Raw genomic sequence first — 20,740 nt, forward strand, 5'->3', positions numbered from 1 at the left:
CGGGAAGGGCCGGGTGTCACTGAGGGAATGCCATTGCATGCTGCGGGGAACACGGCGAGAGGAGGATGCTGAAGGAGACTGTGATTCCTGCCGGTCACCCTGGCTTCGGGTGCTTGTGCCTGGGACAAAGCACAGTACGAGAGAAAAATGTCTGGAGTTGCACCTGTGAAGGTTTAATTCGGCTATTACGAAGAGATTCTAAAGCAAAAAGTGTTGTCACACATTGGAACAGACTGCCCAGGGCGGTGTCACCATTCCTGGAAGGACGTTAGAAAGGAGTAAAAATGTCCTGTTTGCATTTGGCATGGCTTCTGTTCGTCTAAGCTACATCCTTCATCTATTTATCTAAGGCTGTGCTATTCTGCTCTACTGTGCTCATCAAAACTTCTAAGTCTCATCCAAGGATGGAACTCCCCAGGGCAGCAGACACAGGTGTAGCCAGCTGGCACCAGGCTCTTCTGCCAGGGAACAAGAAAAGGGATGAAAGGAAAGTGCTGAGAGATGCACCTGGGAGGGTTTAGTTGGCTGTTTGGAAAGGTTTCTTCACCCAGAAGTGCTGTCAACCATTGGAACAGACTGCCCAGGACTGTGGGGGAGTCACCATTCCTGGGGAGATTTGAAGACGGGGTAAATTTGGCACTTGAGAGATGGGATTCCTAGTGGGATTGGTAGTTTTGGGTTAATGTTTGGATTTAGTGACCTGAGAGCTTTCTGTTGACCTCAGTCTGTGTTCCCATCACTTGTGTGGTCAGGACCGCACCAGCTGAACAAGAGAGATTTGACATTGTCAGGGACTGGGGGCAGGCCCAGCCACGGACACGCAGGCCCAGCCAGGGTGTGACACGCAGGGACAGCCAGGGACCCGCAGGGACAGCAGGCCCAGCCAGGGTGTGACCCGCAGGGAGAGCAGGCCCAGCCAGGGAGCCGCAGAGCCCGGTAAGTTTTGCTGGCCTTTATTGGCATGCGCAGCCCCGCGCCACAGCCGCGCTCTGCGCGCTCCTCGGGCCGGGCGAGGCCGAGCCCCGCGCTCGGCTCAGCGGCGGCGGCGGCGTCTGCGGCTGGAGCGGCGGCTCCGGCGGTAGCGGGAGCGGCGGGAGGCCCGGCGCCTCCTGCGCACGCCCCGGCGGCGGGAGCGGCGGCGCCGGCTGCGGCTGCGGCTGCGGCTGCGGCTCCTGCGGGAGCGCCGGCGGTAGCGGGCCATGCTGCCGCGGGGGCGGGGGCGGCGCACGGCCGCTTTTATAGCGCAGCGGGGCAGCCTCGCCGTGACCGCAGCGGGGACGTCGCCTCTGCGATGCTCTGGCATCACAAAGGGCCCCGCCGCACCCTCGCTTCCCTGGGAGACTTCGATTCGCTCGGAGTGTAATCCGGAATTACAGAGAGCTTGTTTTACCTGGCTCTCCTCGAATAGCAGCAGCCTTTACAAGGAAAAGAAAAGGAAAAAAATGCATAATTTAGTTTTGTCATCTGACTGAGATAGGGCAGGTAAAACACAGGTGCGGAGATGGTGCTTGTGGAAAGGGAATGCAGCCATTTGTTACACAGCGATCTCCTGGAACTGCTGAAGTTCATCTGTCAGGTGCCTTCAGCTTGCAGGAGTAAAGGTGTGCTGGGTCACTCCAGAAACAGGCAAGCAAACGAGTCCCGTGTGTTGATCCAGTGCTGCAGCTGGGAAGGATGCTGGAATGGCACATCCCAAGTGGAACTGGCACTCAGGAACACCCAGCAGTGCCCAGTGCTCAGAGACACCGAGACCAGCACAGTTTGTGCAGTGTTCACTGTTCTGCTTTGGAGGAACTGGCCCTGCAGGTGAGGTTCCTGTGAGAAAAGCAGAGCCCCGGGCATGCTGTGGATCCTCAGGTGCTCCTGGGCTCCAGCTCCACATCCCTTCCCTTGGCTGCCACTTTCATTACCCGTGTGGTTCCATCACCTGCAGGGTGCTCAGAGGGAGCTGACACTGCTGGGGGCCTGGTGTGCAATTAGTAGTGCTGTCCTTGCTGTGCATGGCAAGAAATGGCCAATTCTATTATATTTTCTTTGCAGACTGCTCTAAAAGGAGAGAAAATGCAAGTTGTAGTTAAACTTCTGGAAATTGTCTTTTTTGGAGAACTATCAAAATCTATATAATTCATGGTTTAATGTTTTTCTTCATTGTCTGCATTGTTTCTCCAACTGGTGTTTAGGACACCAAGGATGTCCCTTTGATATTTCCCATCATCTTTTATGAAGTGACCACATGCCCTCCGTGCATTTTGGTAAGAACAGGAGTCAAGTCACCAGAGACTGGAAAAGGAGCTTTTATTTTGGCTTCTGCTACAGAAAGACCAGACCATGACTGAGCCTTTTGAGAGTGGATACTGAAGAAGGGTCTGGTGGCCAAACCTGCAAGGGCTCATCTGGCCTTGGTGCCACTGGAGTCCCTGGCAAATGCAGCTCTGCAGCCCCAGGAGTGAAGCACAAGCCCTGCTGGCACTGATCTCTACAGGTTCTTGTCCAGCAGCACCACTCAAAGCAGGGCTGACTTCAAAGCCAAATGCAGCTTCAGCGTCCCCCCATGTGGGTGGCAACCAGTTCGTGTCCAGGGAAGCTCTAAATCAGGGCATGGCCAGAGCTGTGGGGCAGAGGTTGTAGCTGTGCTGGACCAAACACGGGAGCTTTGGGGAGAGGAGGAACGCTTGTCCCTCAGTGCCTGACACAGTTGAGACTGTGGGGAGAAAGGTAAAGTCACATGGAAAAATGGGGATTTCCTGGAGCTGTTTTACTGCTGGTCCCTCCATAGCTGTTGCTGTGTGCAGGTGCTGGTGTTTGCAGAGGGAAGTTTGCAGCGTTTCTGCAGAGGCTGCAGGCACTGGTTGCTGGGAAGAACAATAATAATCAATGAAGAGCAAACCTTGCCCAGCTCCTGCCAACATCCCTTGGCAGCTGGCACGTGCACAACAGGTCTGAGATGGGGTAAGAGAACAATGAAAATGTCCCTAATTAAATGGGGTAAAAATTGGTTGTGAAAATTGGAATTCTCATTGTGGTAAGTCTGATCCCTAATGGACCTTTCAGAGAAACACCTTTCAAGCTGCTGTGTTGCTGTGGCACTTCAGAAAAACAGCAAGCAGCAAATATTTCCTGAATGTTTAGGGGATTTTTTGGGCTTAAAGAGATAGTTTTGCAATTTCCCCCGTATTTTTAGTTGATAAGATGTTGATCTTAAGAATTATCAGGACAGAATTTAAGACAAGGGAACATAGCTAAACGATGCCATATGCGAGTGCAGGGACATTTGCTGGTTCAGTTCTCCCATTCAGTGTTTTTCTTTGTGTTGGTTTTGCTCAGAAGCCTCTCCCTGCCCTGTGGTGTGTGAGATGCAGCTGAGGTGCAGATCCGTGGAAGCACAGGGACACCAAAGGCTGGGGCACCTCTTGGGATTGTCCAGCTCGTCCCAGGGGTGGCTCAAGCCCTCAGTCACCCTCGTGGGCCGTCCCTGGGCTCACCTGGCAGGCTGAGCTCTCTGTCCTTTGGGGAGGGGACTCCCACGGTGACATCCACATCATCTCTTTGTTCCTGGGCTCCTGTCCAGAGCCCTGAGCTGTGCCCCTGCCAGCTGGGAGCTCCAGCCACTGTCACCCTGCTGCTGCACCCTGTCCCTCCCCTCTGCCTCTCCTGCCCTGCCCATCCCTCCTGAGGAGCCTGCGAGTGTCCACCAGGGCTCTGCATTCCAGGACTCATCCCAGCAGCTTTGGCTGTCACTGCTGCCGGGGATGTCAAATCTCTGGGACTGGAACCAAGCCTCCAGCTCCTCTGGTTTATGCCTCAGGCTGAGCACATGAATGTAGAAACATTTCAGGTGTGCACATTGTAACCAAAAGCCCCTGAAGCAGATTGAGGGATCCGTTCCAGGTGTTTGTTCCATTTTTGGCACCCCATGCCATGTCTCATAATTGGCAAGGCAGGTTTTGACCCTTTCCCCCTTCCAAGCCAGTTTAAGGCTCTGTCAATGAGCCCCGCTGGCTCCTGTGCTGAACTCTTTTCCTCAGGGAGAAAGGTGCCTCCCATCAGGTGTCAGAGGATCAGATGTTGGGTGGATCATTCTGTGCTGAACAAACCCCAAACTTTTCCATTGACACCAACCTCAGTCAGGCATTGGCCTGACAGCTCTGCCTATTCCTATCGCTGTAATTTGGTGTTTTGGGAAGAATTGAGGAAATCAGCCCCTGGGCTCCTGATCTCCCTGCAATCATCACAAGGCCCTGGAGTGTCTTTTTATTTCCCAGTGGCTTTTTAGTGACCCATTTGTGAGTGGCTCATTGTGGAGAGGAGTTCTCCAGGGGCTGTTTGTGGCAGTTTGTGTAAATCTGGCACCTGGGACATGACTTAGTGGTGGGATTGGCAGCTTTGGGTTAACGTTTGGATTTGATCAGAGAAAAGTGCTGAGAGATGCACCTGGGAGGGTTTAGTTGGCTGTTTGGAAAGGTTTCCTCACCAAGAAGTGCTGTCCAACATTGGAACAGACTGCCCAGGGCTGTGGGGGTGTCACCATGTACCTGAGACATGACTAACTGGTGGGATTGGTAATTTTGGGTTGATGTTTGGGTTTGACACCGACAGCAACTCAGGGCAAAGCTTCCACTTGGGGATGTGCATGGGCACCCATGGACACTCAGGGACACCCACGGACACACAGGCACAGCCAGGGACACCAGGGACCAGGCTCTTCTACCAGGGGACAAGAAAAAGGATGAAAGTGCTGAGAGATGCAGCTGAGAGAGTTTAGTTGGCTGTTGGGAAAGCTTTCTTCTCCAAGAAGTGTTGTCAAACATTGGAACAGACTGCCAGGGTTGAGGTGGTGCCACCATGCCATAAGGGATTTAAAGAGAGGGTAAATTTGGCACTTGGGACATGACTTAGTGGTGGGATTGGTAGTTTTGGGTTAACGTTTGGATTTGGTGACCTGAGAGCTCTCTGCAGACCCCACTCTGTGTTCCCTTCACTTGGGGATTCAGAGCCCAATCCCCTGCACAAGAGAGATTTGTCACTGAGAGGGGCTTGGGGCAAGCTCCCACTTGTGGCACTGCCCTCATCCTGAAGGCCCTGAAATGTCTTTTTCTTTCCTGGTGACTTTTCCATGGCCCATTTGTGAGTGGCTCCTTGTGGAGCAGATTTCTCCGGGGGCAGGATGGGGGCCAGCCGGGTCCCACAAGGCCGCACGTGGGGGGAGCCATGGAGGATGTACATGTGGCACTTGGGGACATGGCTTGGGGGTGGCATTGGTACTTTTGGGTTAACGTTTGGATTTAACAACCTGAGAGCTTTCTGTTGACCTCAGTCCGTGTTCCCATCACTTGTGAAGTCAGGACTGCGCCACCTGAACAAGAGAGATTTGTTACAAAGAAAGAGAGACTTGTTACTTGGCGACACACACGGGCACCCACGGACAGCCTGGAAACGCAGGGGCACATCCAGGGACACGCAGGACACTCACAGACACTCAGGCACAGCCAGGGCCCCACAGGGACAGCAGGCCCAGCCAGGGAGCCGCAGAGCCCGGTAAGTTTTGCTGGCCTTTATTGGCATGCGCAGCCCCGCGCCACAGCCGCGCTCTGCGCGCTCCTCGGGCCGGGCGAGGCCGAGCCCCGCGCTCGGCTCAGCGGCGGCGGCGGCGTCTGCGGCTGGAGCGGCGGCTCCGGCGGTAGCGGGAGCGGCGGGAGGCCCGGCGCCTCCTGCGCACGCCCCGGCGGCGGGAGCGGCGGCGCCGGCTGCGGCTGCGGCTGCGGCTGCGGCTCCTGCGGGAGCGCCGGCGGTAGCGGGCCATGCTGCCGCGGGGGCGGGGGCGGCGCACGGCCGCTTTTATAGCGCAGCGGGGCAGCGGGGCAGCGGCAGCGGCCGTGAGGTCACAAAGGGCTCCCGGGACAGCCCTCGTGGGGACAGAGATGCCGTCAGCGGTGGGGTCACAGTGGCACCTCGACACGTCCTAATACTCCGCCAACTTCTGCGAGTTCGGCGCGCAGTTTGCACGACTTCAGTGTGAGAATTCTTTAGGTCCTTATGAACGTTGAGGCATGTCGGCTGGCGTTTGTTTAGTTTTTTGGCTAGATTGCTATTTGTGAAAAGTGCATATTATACGGCTCTACGCAGATATTTACCATATGTATTTTGATGTATTGATTAGTAGTGCTGTATTAACATTTTAATAATGTAGTCTTGTAGTTAAAAGGTAACTTTTGTAGTTAAAATAAGAACTATGTTAGTGGGATTTTTTTCAAAGAAATGAATGAGGCACTCGCACCAGAGAGCAGCCCCAGGACACCTCAATCTTTCAGAGAAAAATAATTCATTGCCCTCTTATCAGAACAAACGAACTTCTTCCCGCCTCCAGGGCGCTGTTAGGATTCAGAGGAAAAAGTTGACACAGACCAGACAGAATCCTGTGCTTGAATGGAATTTATGCATAATGTATGAGGTGTATGAATATGCAACAGGCTGTTGCTTTTAAGGGTTAATCCTCTGTTAACGTGGGTCCTTTTTCGGGCTCATGCTGCCCAGAAAAAGGTACCCGGACGTCCGTAACTCTTTGTCTCTATTGTCTCATATTGTCCAAATTCAATTTGTCCAAATTATTATTACTCTAATTGTATTACTATTTTAATAACCATTTTATTACTATTAAACGTTTAAAATTTTAAAAACAAGTGATTGGCGTTTTTCACACTTTTGTATTTGTTATTCCCTGACGCTATTCCAGGAGACAAAGGGAAACCATGAGGAATTCCCACTGATGCTCAGACTTGAGGTGTGCTGTCACTGATTTTTGCAAAATGTGAGAAACGCCAGTCACTTGTTTTTAAAATTTGAAAAGTTTAATAGTAATAAAATGGTTATAAAAATAGTAATACAATTAGAGTAATAATGATTTGGACTATTTGGATTAGGACAATATGAGACAATAGAGACAAAGAGTTATTGACATCCGGGTACCTTTTTCTGGGCAGGATAAAACTAAAAAAGGACACACAGTAATAGAGGATTAACCCTTAAAAACAACAGCCTGTTGCATATTCATACACTTCATATACGATGGAGAAATTCCGTTCAAACACAGGATTCTGTCTGGTCTGTGTCAACTTTTTCCTCTGAATCCTAAGGTGTCTTCATGGCTGAGTGAGGCAGGAAGAAGTTCATTTCTTCTGATAATGGGGCAGTCAATTCTTTTTCTCTGAAAGATTTAGGTGTCCTGTGGCTGCTATCTCGCTGCGAGTCCTTTCTTTAGAAAAAAGTATCTGACTTTTAAAATACAAACCCATAGTTTCTATTTTAACATTTTGTTATAACCTAAAACTGTATTTAACACACTACTTTAAAAAATTAATACAGCATAACTTTCTAACACAACACATATAATATTCATTTTAATATTTGCGAAAAGCCAATCATAAAATACACATTTTTCACAAAAACAAAGCCAAAGGATTTGTTCAGCCCGCAGACTCCACCCACTTGAGCTGTCTTTGGTGCTGCTTTAAACTGAAGAACATGAGATTCCAATGTCCGCAGAAATGTTTACATGCCTTAATCTTCTTTTTATCTTTCATTCCTGGTTTAACCCCGGCTACTGTGAAGTGAAGAATGGATGCCAGTCTGCACAGCAATGTGTCTTACATTAGAGACTAATACAGAAATTTGGCAACAGCAAGCAGAGTCCTGGCACCCATTGTGTGCTTCAGCCAGGACACGTCTATCAAGTGTACCTTATTTATTTAAAACTTTAGGTTAATGCCTCTAAGATTATGTATGTCATTACTGATCTGTAAGTTATTTATTTAAGATGATGTAAGCTAGCATCAAACTTTTGTATTAAAGTTTGTAACTTTGTAAATTGTAACCACTTCTGTTGTTGCCTATTATCATATTTGAGGCTGATTTTTTTCCCCCTGCTCTTTTCCTTTCTTCAATGCTTTATATAACAAACATATCAGTCGATCCTGGAGATCCGGTACCTTTACTATGCAGCTGTGCAGATTTTACGAAAAATATTGTAGGACAACGCTCTCAGGCACATGGGATAGTGGGGATGTCATGTGCAGGGCCACTGGTTGCACTTGATGGTCCTTGTGGGTCCCTTCCAACTCAACATATTATGTGATTTTGCCATTGGTGGAACAATTTTGGAATTGTTCGGCGATTAAGAAAAGAATAAAACTGAACATACAGGAGGATCAGTGTGAAAAATGCCAACCACTTGTTTTTAAAATTTTAAAAGGTTAATAGTTATAAAATGGTTATAAAAATAGTAATACAATTAGAATAATAATAATTTGGACAAATTGAATTAGGACAATATGAGACAATAGAAACAAAGAATTACGGATGTCCGGGTACCTTTTTCTGGGCAGCATAAACCCGAAAATAACACCCATTAACAGAGGATTAACCCTTAAAAGCAACAGCCTGTTGCATATTCATACATCTCATACATGATGCATAAATTCCATTCAAACACAGGATGCTGTCTGGTCATTGCCAGCTTCTTCCTCTTAATCCTGATGGCATCCTCCTGGCTGAGCAAGGTGGGAAGAAGTTCGTTTCTTCTGATAATGGAGCAATAAATTCTCTTTCACTGAAAGATTCAGGTGTCTTGTGGCTGCTATCCCGGTGCGAGTCCTTTCTTTAGGGAAAAAAGTGTCCTACATAGCATAGTTTCTATTTTAACATTTTGTTATAACCTAAAACTAGATTTACCACACTACTTAAAAGAATTAATACAGCATTACTTTCTAACACAACACATATAATATTCATTTTAATATTTATCTGGTTAGTGTCAGCTTCTTCCTCTGAATCCTAACAGCACCTTCGAGGCAGGAAGAACTTCGTTTATTCTGATAAGAGGGCAATAAATTCTTTTTCTCGGAAAGATTTAGGTGTCCTCTGGCTGCTGTCTGGTGCAAGTGCCTCATTCCTTCCTTAAAAAAATATTCCACTTACATAATTCATAATTCTTATTTAAACTACATTCATTCTTATTTAAACTACAAAAGTTACCTTTTAACTACAAGACTACATTATTAAAATGTTACTACAGCACTACTAATCACTACATCAAAACACATAGAGTGAATATCTGCGCAGAGCCGTGTAATATGCACTTTTCACAACTGGCATGCAAGGAACGAGAGAATCTTTAGACGGCAGTGCTCGAGTGCCCCGGGCGCCTCAGCCGGGCGCGTTAACCGCCACAACCGCCCCAGCCGCCTCAGCCGCCCTCTGCCCGCCTCGTCCCTCCCCTTCTCGGCCCGTCCCTTCCCTTCCTTGCCCGCCCCTTCTCGACCCGTCCCTTCCCTCCCCTTCTCGGCCCGTCCCTTCCCTCCGTTGCCCGCCCGGTTCCGCCCCGTCCCTTCCCCGGCAGCCGCCGCCATGGAGGAAGCGCTGAAGCGAGCGCTCGGCACGGCGCTGCTGCGGCCGACCGGGCACACGGGGAGCGGCTGCATCAGCCAGGGCCGCAGCTACGACACGGACCAGGGCCGGGTGTTCGTGAAGAGCAACTTTCAGTCGGAGGTGTGGCGGGGTAGGGGTCGGGGGGCTGCCGGGGGTGGGCGGGCAGCGTTCCGGCCCTGGGGTGGCAGCAGGAGCGGGGCAGGGCCCGTCCCTGTGCCGGCCCTGCTGAGGCCACACCTCGAGGGCTGGGGCACCTCTGGGCCCTCACGCAGGCAATGGAGGGGCTGCAGCGTGGCCAGGGAAGGGAACGGAGCTGGGAAGGGAATGGAGCCCCAGGAGAGGCTGAGGGAGCTGGGCAGGGGCTCAGCCTGGAGCAAAGGAGGCTCAGGGGGCCCTTGTGGCTCTGCACGGCTCCTGCCAGGAGGGCACAGCCGGGGGGTGCCACCGTGACATTTTCTGAAAAATTCCTTCACCAGGATTTTATCTCCTGAGAAGCTGGGAAGCTTCAGCTTCTCCCTGTTTGGCTGCTCTGGAATGTGATTTGGAGAACTGTTTACCCAGCATGAGAATTGTTTTTAATTAATGGCCAATCACAGCCAACTGTGTAGGACTCTCTGAGTCTATCATGGGTTTTTATTGTTCATTCTTTTCTAGCTTTCTGATGTCTCCTTTCTCTTTCTTTAGTATAGTTCTAGTATATATTTTTTAAACATAATATAATATCATTATATAATAAATCAGCCTTCTGAGAGCTTGGAGTCAATTCTCATCTCTCACCTCATCCTGGGGACCCTCACAACACCACAACGGGGGGGTCGGGCTGTGCCCCAGGGAACAGGGACAGGAGCAGAGGGAACGGCCTCAGGCTGGGCCAGGGCAGGTTTAGATTGGACATCAGCCTTTGGACACTTCCAGGGATCCAGGGGCAGCCACAGCTTCTCTGGGCACCCTGTGCCAGGGCCTCACCACCCTCACAGTCAGGAATTTCTTCCTAATATCTAACCTAAACCTACTCTCAGCAGGAATTTCTTCCTGTAAAGGGTTGTTAAGCATTGGAAGGGGCTGCCCAGGTAGGTGGTGTAGTTCCAGTTCCTGCAGGTGCCCAAGGAACACCCGGACGTGGCACTTAGTGCTGTGGTGTGGGTGGCAAGGTGCAGATGGCTCAAAGGTTGGACTTGATGGTCTGGGAGGTCTTTTCCAGCCTGACTGATTCTGAGGCAGGATGGTGTTGTGGTACTGGCGTTGCTGGTCCAGGACATGCAGAATTTTGTTAGAGGTATCCCATGGCTGTTGTCACCTCCAAGGGTAGCAGTGGTGTAACAGTGTCTGCAAGCGCTGTGACAGGGGCTAAGGCAACCCAAAATTGTGTCTGCTGGGGGGGTGCGTGCCTTCTGTGGTTTTAAATAAAACTTTTAATTCCCTGCGCACAAGAAAAAGTGATACTTTTCCATAATTGTTCAAGCTTTTCTGCTTTGTCCTTTCAATACCTGGAATGTGCTGTCGAAGGTGGATTGCCTGCATTTGGCAGAGATAAATGCAATAAATACAACTTATTTCTTCAGCATCCTTTGCAGAAGCAGAGATGAGGTGAAATTTACTTTAAAGATACTCTATATTTGTGTTTGTCACGTAAATAGCTTCAGTGGCAGAACAGGAGTCAAAGCTTGTGTTTGCCCTTCACAGCAAGCAAATGTGCTTGAAAGTTGCAAATGTGCGTGCAACTATTCCAAATTTCTCAACAATTTCTGATCAAGCTGGGGAGCTGAGTGGGGGTGGCAATGTGGGATAATGCAGGAAGGGTATCCTGCTTCACAGAAGAGAGTTTGATTTGGTGGTAGCCCTTCCTTAGGTCTGTACCCCATTCTGTATTTAGCTGTACAATCCAATGAGCTGCAGGATCAGGCTTTGGGGGGGGAGGAAAAAAAGAGATCTGGATGGATTTTCTATTCAGCAGTTTCATTTTGTGTGCTGCTTGCTGTGTGTGGCTCCTGAGCGCCGATTAAAGCAAACTTTGTGGAAAAGTTTGTATGCACTGTGCTGTGTGAGCAGCAGCTGCTGTGCATCAGCAGTTGATGGCCCAGCGTGGTGCTTTAGACAGAGACACAGCATTCCCTGATTTCCTGTGGATGCTCTTGGAGCAAAAGGACAGCCAGAGGTGTCTCCCAGAGACGGTCAGAGGTGTGGAGCACCACGAGGAAAGGCTGGGAGAGCTGGGATTGCTCAGCCTCCAGAAGAGAGGGATCTGTGGAGACACAGTTGCACCTTCCAGTGCCAGAGGGGAGCCCACAGGAAAGACGGGGAGAGACTTTTTACAGGGACCTGGAGTGACAGGGAAAGGGGGAATGGCCTCAAATTGACAGAGAGTAGGATTAGGTCAGATATTAGGAAGAAATTCCTGACTGTGAGGGTGGTGAGGCGCTGGCACAGGGTGCCCAGAGAAGCTGTGGCTGCCCCTGGATCCCTGGAAGTGTCCAAGGCCAGGCTGGACAGGGGTTGGGGATAGTGGAAAGTGTCCCTGCCCATGGCAGGGGTTGGGACAAGATAATGTTTATGGATGTCTTGAGGTCCTTTCCAGCACAAACCATTCTGTGATTGCCTCTTAATTGATGTCTACTGCAAATTGTCCTGTGACTGTGTGGCATGGAACACTACTGAAGGGCTTGCATTCTCTATTTCATTCATTCTACTTCCCTGCTTTTGCTTTTGCCAGACATGTTAAATTTCCCACCTGCTCTTTCTACCTGCCTGACTCTTGTAGAGAAACGTTTCTTCCTGTGATGAGTGTCCCTGGTCTCAGAGGAGGAACTTGGGAGAGTAGATTTTCCTTGCTGTGGGTAGCAGGTGCTAGAAATAGGTCCAAAATTCAGAATGTCTTCCAGGCAAATGCAGTTTGGTGGTGGCTTGGGCTGTGCAAGTGTGATAAGGGGCATTTGGCTGCTACAGCTGATGGCCACCCACGCCCTTCCCCTATGAGGTAAAAGAAAACACCATGGAAAACCATTCTGGTGAAAGCTCTGATGAGGCACAGCTGAAGGAGCTCATACTTTATTATCTCTAAGCAGTTTGCATTCCTTCAGTTGCAAACAGACTTTCTAAATTGTAGAGAATTCTAGAACCTAATTTTTACTTACTTGTTTTATGAAGTGAAACCATTTTCACTCACTTGTTTCATGAAGTGAAGTCGCTGTATTTGTAAAGCTACTGTCAAGTCTGATGGCGTGGTCCTGTCTGTATCTTGTGTGTGAATAAACATTTCCTCCAACCTTTCTATGTAAGTTTTACAAAATCATTTGATTTTGTGGAAGTGCTTTGTTTGCCTGTGACTGATGCTTGTAGACACTAATGCTTTTCCCTTAATATCTGGCAGGCCAGAAGAATGTTTGAGGGAGAAATGGCAAGCCTGGAAGCCATCCTGAAAACAAAGACAATAAAAGTGCCTAAGCCCATGAAAGTCATTGACCTCTCTGGGGGCATTACTGTGTTTGTGATGGAGCATTTGGACATGCGGAGCTTGAACAGGTGAAACAGCGTTGTCTTTGCCTCCTTCAACCAGAAATTTTGGCTCTTAGGAAATTTAATCACTTGTGTTCATAGGGGAAACTTGTTCAGTTTTTTTTTAAAGCGAGTCAAGAACAGTATGGGAAATCACACAGCAGAGAGTTGTATGAAATAGTTCATAATGGCTCACCTAGCAAATAGATCATATGTCCCGAACTGAGTCTCGGTTTTGGTTAGTTTTGGGTTTGTTTGCTTAGGTGATTAGTGATTTTTACAGTAAGGTTTCTTTTCACAGAAAAGAAGAGGAAAATGAGCAGCCTCATCACCTGTTTTGTGTACTTGCCCTCTATATAAGAGCCACTACTTTATTGCTTGGCATGATTGTGCAGAGGCACTTCCCCAGATCAATTAATCTTGATTTCAGTATTTTCAGCTCTTACCTTCATTTTGATAGTTACAAACTTTTGACCCTTCTCTGTGACGAGCACTTAACACAATGAATTCATCTATCTGATTCCATTAGGGAGGTGATCATGACCAGTTTCTCACCTCTCTCTCAGAACTTGTGCTGCCAGTTTAAAGTCTTGTCCCTCATCCTGCTTGTTGGCAGAGTTTTTAATTCATGAAGACCCTCAGCGAGTCCCAAGAGAAAGGGCAGAGATGTTGCTGTTTTGGGGTCAAAAGTGGTGCCTTTGGCCTGCAGATCCTCCTGTGTTAACAGGAACACATTGAGGAAAAAACTGTGCCTTAAACGACAGTGACTGGAGAACAGAGGAAGTTGAAGAAGGTCAAAGGCATAAAAGGGACATAATTTTGTTAACATGGGAGGCAACTCGTTGTAATATCTGTTTGAAATTACTACAAGACTTTCTGAACCATATAGAGGATGAGGTTTTATTAAAAATAGACAATAAACTAGGCCCCTGTGACTCTCATCATTTAGGCATGTTAGAGAAAAGCAGCTGGGAGCAGCAATAGAAAGAAAAGGATCAGCCTTTTGGTTCTGTTTCCCAAACACAGTTTACCAGAGTTAGGAAAAATAAAAAGCACAACATGTTGTGCATTCTTTCTTACACGTCTTACCGAGAGTCCTTACAGAAGTGATGTCACACAGAAATCAGAATTGGTATTTCTCATTGTTAGTGAATTTATGCTTTTCACTTTCATTAGTGGTGTCACAAACAGCCAAGTACATTTTGTGTTAATATGCAGTCTTTGTAGGAAGACAAGGTGTTTATAACTGAAATACACTGAAAAAAATGTTTTGTTAGAGGTGTAGAACTGCTTTTGCTTACTTGATAGATCTGTTCAAGTAACTCGTGGAATATCAAGCCCTGGTTCTGTTCATGTGTCAATGGTACTCATGTTACCTTTTTTGTTTCTTAGACACTCAGCACTGTTTGGAAGTCAGCTGGCTGATCTTCACCTTACTAACCTGAAACTTGGAGAGAAGCTGAAGAAAGAAGGAAGCATAGTTGGTACAGTACACAGCTGTTTGCATATTTAACCAAGTCGATAATAATCTACAAAGCAGTTAAAATACTGCTTTTGCAGTGTTTAAAATAAAACTTTTGCTCCTTCAGGACAAGTTCATCTTCCCCTGAAGATAGCATGAGACTAGGTTTGGATGAAACAGACCCAGTCAGGGATTCTTTTTGCTTTTGTTTGCTCCTTTTGCTTTTTGGGTTTGTGTAAAGCAAAACACATACTCAGTTTTGGCCATAAGGAACCACAAAATACAATTTTGAAGAGCAGAATATGCCAGGTTAACATCAAACTTTAAATTTAAAAAACAACCACATTGTAATCTTGAAAAAAACATTAAAGTGCAATTTTTTTTTTATTCTCAGTAGAAGCAGCATTTTACTCTTGTGTAGTTTTAAAGGTTCATTTGTGTCATGGATGCTCAGTATTATGTCACTGTTGCTGAATTTTTGTCTTTGGTTTGAAAGGTAAAGGTGAAGGGCAATCAGAACTCCAGTTTGTGGATCAGTTTGGCTTTCATACAGTTACCTGCTGTGGTTATCTTCCACAGGTAGGTTGTACTTTCTCAGAGTGATAGAATTTCAAATTTATCTTGTTTTCCCTTCAGTGATATTGGAGGTCAAAGGTAGCATAATGGGAATAAATGAATTTTTGTGGAGCCATGAAAATAAAAAACTGTGGTTCTGCCTGCTAAGGCAGGTTGTGTTTTGGACAGCACTTAAAAGTGTTTTGGACACTGATGGCTCTTCAATTTCCTGCACTTTAATCACTGAGAGAAAATTATTCCCCTAATTTAATGTTTTATGATAACATTTGATTAAATGATGGTAGCATTTACTGTCCTGAATGGTGCCAGCACAAAACCTGTGTGATCCTCAAAAGCGTTATTTGAAAAAGAAGCCAGTGTGCCTTTTGTTTGGTGTGGAACTGACATCTGCAGTGCTGTTCCTTCAGGTGAACGACTGGCAGAGTGACTGGGTGACCTTCTTTGCTAGACAGAGGATCCAGCCCCAGATGGACATGATTGAAAAGAAATCAGGTGACAAAGAAGCAAGAGAACTTTGGTCACAGCTCCAGGTAGGAGCAATTCCCTCAGTTCTCGTTACTGGGAGAGTACTCAAACTTTATTTTCTTAAACCAAAGTTTCTGTTTGTTGGTTTGCACCAGGTTCTGTTGGTAAGAGACTCCAGTTTTTAGGGATTAAAATGCCCTTCTTCTAAGTTACAATGGCATTTGCCACATCTCCCTATGCTAACATTCCAGAGTGAATTCCAAAGTGCCAGATAGCACTTTGCCTGGCTGTTTGGGAAATGCTGGAGGGAGTTCATATTCTCATTCCCTGTAACTTGCTCATGATTAGAAATGTACATAAGCAGCTCTGTCCTGCATGCTGTCTGTTCATTCACTGTTGGCACCTGATGGAGTGACTGCACTATTGGCTCTTTGGCTCCTGCATTTTGGAAATTTTTTGAGACATCCTTGAGCTTTTTAATGATGAAGTGTTGGTGGCTGTCGTGACTAACCCTGGTCAATATCTGAGTATCAAGACTTTTATTTTCTTGCTAAAAAAGATTTAGGTGACCATTCTGCTGCTGCCTTTTATGAACAGTAAGAGTCCTCTGGATGTACTCAGCATTTCTGCTGACCAGGTCCTGTGTGTTTTAAATGATGGGTTTTAGGACACGTCAAGTATGCAGATAAACCCCTACATTTGAAGGGAATTATTGTGTAATTTACACATCTTTCTTTTCTCCCCCTGCAGCTGAAGATACCCAGTTTTTTCAGTGGTGTGGAAATCGTTCCTGCTCTCCTGCATGGGGACCTCTGGGGAGGAAATGTTGCTGAGGATGAATCTGGTCCGATTATCTTTGATCCAGCTTCTTTCTACGGCCATTCAGAGTACGAGCTTGCAATAGCTGGGATGTTTGGTGGCTTTGGCAGTTCTTTTTATTCTGCTTATCACAGTAAAATCCCCAGAGCTCCAGGGTTTGAGAAGCGCCTGAAGCTTTACCAGCTGTTCCACTACATGAACCACTGGAACCATTTTGGGACAGGCTACAGAGGGTCTTCATTAAACATTATGAGAAACCTTGTAAAGTAAATTGCTGCTTAAGCCAAATATTTCCTGTGTTGTTTGGAGAGCCCCATACTTGGTGGTGCAGCTGCAGGAGTAGTGATGTTAAAAACAACCTGTGAGACCCTTGACCTTCTTAAAGACCTGGAAGCAGTGTCTCCTGCTGAATACCAAGTGTAAAATAGTCATCCCTTTTTAGGATAGCTGGGGATAACTCCACAAGGGAAAAAACTAAGGAAGGAGTGAATTTGCACAGTGAATTAAGGTCTCAATGTCCTGAAAGCATGTGAGACTGTGCAGGGTAATACAATTTTAGATGCCTAAAAGAAGTTGCTCACTGCATTTTGCTGTGTCTTCCTCCCTGTTTGAGCTCTTCATGTCCAGTTGTGTGCATGAGAGCAACGTTAACAACAGAGCTTGGAAGTCCAGGAGGTTTTTGTAACAGGAACTGTGAGAAGGGATTTGGACTTGCTGTTAATTTTCACAGAATCAGAGTGGGTGAGGCTGGGGGGGGATCACAGAGTGTCATCTAGTCCAACCTCCCTCCTGAGCAGATTACTTAGGATTGGGTCCAGAGGCTTTTAAAGACCTCCAGGGTTCTGCTGATTGATTCCATTGGATGCAGTGGGTGCCTCCTGGAGTGGTTGTAGGCTGTTCTGTGCTTCAATATCCACAGCAATTCTGCTTCCACCAGAACTAGTTCTCTTGCCTTTTTGGACTATGCTTTTGTCCAGTAGTGGGCATTCTGAGAGAACTTTCCAGGTAAGACGCTTTCCACGTGCAGACCTTGTGGAGGTGTGTTCTCTAATGAAATAAAACCTGCACATGCTTCACATACATGACTAAAGTCAGTCAAAATCCACCTGATAATGAAACTATGTTAGCTGGCACTTTGTGCTTTCCACACCCAAAAAGAAAACTATGAAAATATAACTTAAAAGGGGAAGGAGGTCAGGGGAGACTCCTGGGATGGCTCACAAGCTGTAACCCTCTGCTTCTCCACAGGAATGCCTATCAGTTAATTTTATTCCAAGGGGATACTACTGCTTGTGCTTTCTGATAACCAGTGTGTTTATCCACTATAGTTTATCAACCTCATTCTGGCACAAGGATCAGTAAACCACAGCGTTAGTGTCACTGGGACCACAGATGTGCCCAGTGCAAGGCTGCACTGTTTGTACACCTGTGCTCAAGAGAGTTCCAATGCAGGCTTGGAGTGCTGCACTGTTCACTCTAAAATAATCTGTGTAAAGGCCTCAGACACGCCAGGAGGGGGAAGGTGTAGACACTTCTGGGCTCAGTACTTGTCTGGATAACCTGGAAATGAAGGGAATCTTCCTTTCCTAAACTCTGAGCTGGCAGTCCCCACTAAGTGCAGGCTGTGGCTGTTGTGGTGGCAGCCACGGAAGTGAAGGAAGGTGATGTGTAACCCCCAGAGCAGCACTTCACCCTGTCAGAAGCCCTTGATGATAGGTGCAGAGTGTGGCTGTAACACTGAATTTGTGCTCTTTTGATGCAGGCTGGTAGTGGTGCTGCTGTGCAAGCCTGCCAGGTAGGTGAGAGAGATGCATGATTCTAAGGTGCACTTTGAGTGTTGGGGAGTGGCTTGTGTTGACTGAAACTGCTTTGCACGGGTGTTGGCAGATTACTGAGGGTTTTCTAGTTGCTAGTTTGGCAGTTACTTACACAAATTGGAAACAAGTTTGGAGGAGACTGGTATTTGGTACTACTTTCCTTAATTCTACTGCTTTTCTCACTGGCTGTTTGACTTTTGCTGCAAAAAATCAGCTTGGTACAATAGGTTTTACTTTTACCTTGTTACCTGAATAAAAGGTTTCCCAGTTGATTATTGTTGTCTCTGTTTTCTGAATTAGAACCTTACATCTTGGTTTATTCCTGAGAAATTACTTGCTCTGACCTGTTAAAGATCCTTGGTTTGTTGGATAAATTACGATTATCTGAGGTGTTTGTGGGAATGTGCTTGGTCATGGATTGGTATGGAGCAGTGTGCTACTGAGGAAAATTTGCATATTCATTACAGCAAGTCGTGATGTTAATTTTTCTAAAATGCATTTAACTCTTCAACTCTTCATTTTAGCAGGGGAAAATGAATATGAGAATGGATTTTCTGTCAGTTGTAGTTCTGAGATAAATTTACTGATAAACAGCAACCCTTCAGGGATGACCTTTTCCTAATAGAACTGAATCCAGACACTTTTGTGATTGAAAAAAAGCTGTGTTTATGCAAGTGATGCAGGTAGAAACAATTGCATTTAGAGTTTTAATGTAAGGATATTATGCTGAATTTTTCAAAGCTGTTTTCTGCTGTCAGTAAGATCTGAAGAGGTGTAGAGAGGCAGGGAAGTGGAATGTGACAGGAATCTCCCCGTACCATGGATCCCTCAGCTCTGAGCCCTTCTCGGGCTGCAGAAACTGCCTGCAGATACAAATGTGCCACTCCAGTGCTGGTTTTCCTCCTGCTTCCCATCTTCAGTGCTCTTCCAAAATAGATCTGGTGATTAAAAGTGCTGCTGGGCTCTTCCAACAGAAGTCAGAGCAGGTGGGAATTGTCACATTAGAGTGTGACAAAAAGCTTTAGAGGGAAAACGTTTTTCTGGTAACTAAGCCACACCACAGTCACTACAGCTTTATTATTTTTTATTTGTACATATTCAGTTACTTTTGTTTATATTTGAGTTTTTGTTTGCTTGAGTTTGTTTTGTTTTTCCTTTAACAAGTAAGCAGAAAAATGAATTGGGGTTTCTTTCATTATGCAGATGTAGATTTCGCTCTATTTCTTGTCATTATTTTCTTGCCAAACCACTTTATTCCTTTCCCCACGTGCTCCACTGCAACCCAGGGTACGATTCTTTCCTTTCAGCAGCTGGAGAGCCATCTAACCAAGAATCTTATCTTTACAGAGACGTTAGAAGAACAAATATTACAGGATCTGGGTTACAGTAATGTTTTAAAGGCTCAAAACTTTATACCTGAGAGTGCCAGTGCACTTTGCAAGTACATCACATGGGTCGATCCCGTTTTTAAATTCAGCGTCATTGCAAAAATGGGTTTAGATTTTTTCCTTCTTTTTCTCCTAAGAGCAATCCTCTGCACAACACAGTAGGACTCATTTACAGTGAAATACTGTTAAAAATTACTGACCTGATGTTCACCGGTACCACTGATACAATGTAAATTACGGTCAACGTTTCTGAGTAGAAACACAAAACAATCTCCCAGCCAAAATCACAGGAACAAGACAGGTTTATTGGTCTCCAGGAAAACACCTGGTTTGCATTGAGGAGATTTCTCCTTTATTTAAAAGGTAAATTAGCATAATTCTATAAATTTCCATGCAGTTCTGTACATTAGTTGTGTTCCACAGGGGCTTTAATAAATTGTTCCCAGAAACTGGCTGCATCCAAGCTTGGCTTAATGTTTTGCATGTTTTCTCCTCGTCGTTTGGTGTAAATATTTTCCTCCCCTTTTTGCAGTCATTGCCTCAGACCTTTGCTGCTCAGTCAGTTGTCACTTTATCTTCAGTTTCACCAGCACCTACAAACAATAAATCAAATCAGAACCTTTTAGCACTAAGAACACACAGGCAGTGATTTTTCAGGACCAAGATGAACATTCATTCATGATGTTCACCTGGACTGCAGAAATGATGAAAAGGGTTTTGTTTCCTTGTAAGAAAATACTGCTGTGGACGAGGTCTGCATGGAGTGCTGTGTTTGCCAGTGCTACAGGACTCAGAGCACCTAGAAAGGTGTGGGGTTATCTGTGACACTGTCTTGATAATCTAAGCTCCAATAAACAGAATTTCAAATCCCACTTTCTAGTTCAAGTGTGTTTCCTACAGGGATAACAAAGAACCAGCAGCTCTGGGTGCAAAACATTCACCTTCCACAGAAATGTAAATCTCATAATATGGTAGAACATTTCAGATCCAGCAGTAATTCTTTGTTTTGTGCCTATTATTTTTGGGTTTTTTTAGCACCTTGGTTTTTCTACAGGTAGGATTACAAAAATATGAGTGATTTTAAACAACTTGAGTGTGTCTAAGACAGATGGGTAGCCATCTGTTTCATCAGGGTGGAGTCATACCTTGTTGGAAATATGCTAGAAGAAATTTTGCAAGTCTTTGACATGTAATCTAATGCATATTCATCAAAATCCATTGCTCAACCAGAATACTTGGTGGAAAGACTCAATGCTCTTTCCACCATCACAACTTAAATGTGAGCAAATAGGAAGAAATGC

At 46.3% G+C, this 20,740-nt stretch overlaps 1 protein-coding gene across 1 annotated transcript; it reads left to right on the forward strand.

Moving 5' to 3' along the window:
• Positions 1-9,332: 9,332 nt before the first annotated feature.
• On the forward strand, positions 9,333-20,177 carry LOC129133743 (ketosamine-3-kinase-like). The gene is made up of 6 exons (XM_054653384.2): positions 9,333-9,540; positions 12,788-12,939; positions 14,305-14,396; positions 14,871-14,953; positions 15,358-15,480; positions 16,166-20,177. The coding sequence occupies exons 1-6, from the start codon at positions 9,400-9,402 to the stop codon at positions 16,502-16,504; spliced, it is 930 nt and encodes a 309-aa protein (XP_054509359.2). The 5' UTR covers positions 9,333-9,399; the 3' UTR covers positions 16,505-20,177.
• The last annotated feature ends 563 nt before the right edge of the window (positions 20,178-20,740 follow it).

The sequence above is a fragment of the Agelaius phoeniceus genome, chromosome Z (genome assembly GCF_051311805.1).
Source record: "Agelaius phoeniceus isolate bAgePho1 chromosome Z, bAgePho1.hap1, whole genome shotgun sequence".
Lineage (NCBI taxonomy): Eukaryota > Metazoa > Chordata > Aves > Passeriformes > Icteridae > Agelaius > Agelaius phoeniceus.

Bases quoted from the DNA above. Each gene is read 5' to 3' on its own strand.
- LOC129133743 (XM_054653384.2), top strand. From the start codon at position 9,400: ATGGAGGAAGCGCTGAAGCGAGCGCTCGGCACGGCGCTGCTGCGGCCG. The intron at 14,397-14,870 runs GTACAGTACACA...TTGGTTTGAAAG, and splicing joins GAAAGAAGGAAGCATAGTTG to GTAAAGGTGAAGGGCAATCA. The intron at 15,481-16,165 runs GTAGGAGCAATT...CTCCCCCTGCAG, and splicing joins AACTTTGGTCACAGCTCCAG to CTGAAGATACCCAGTTTTTT.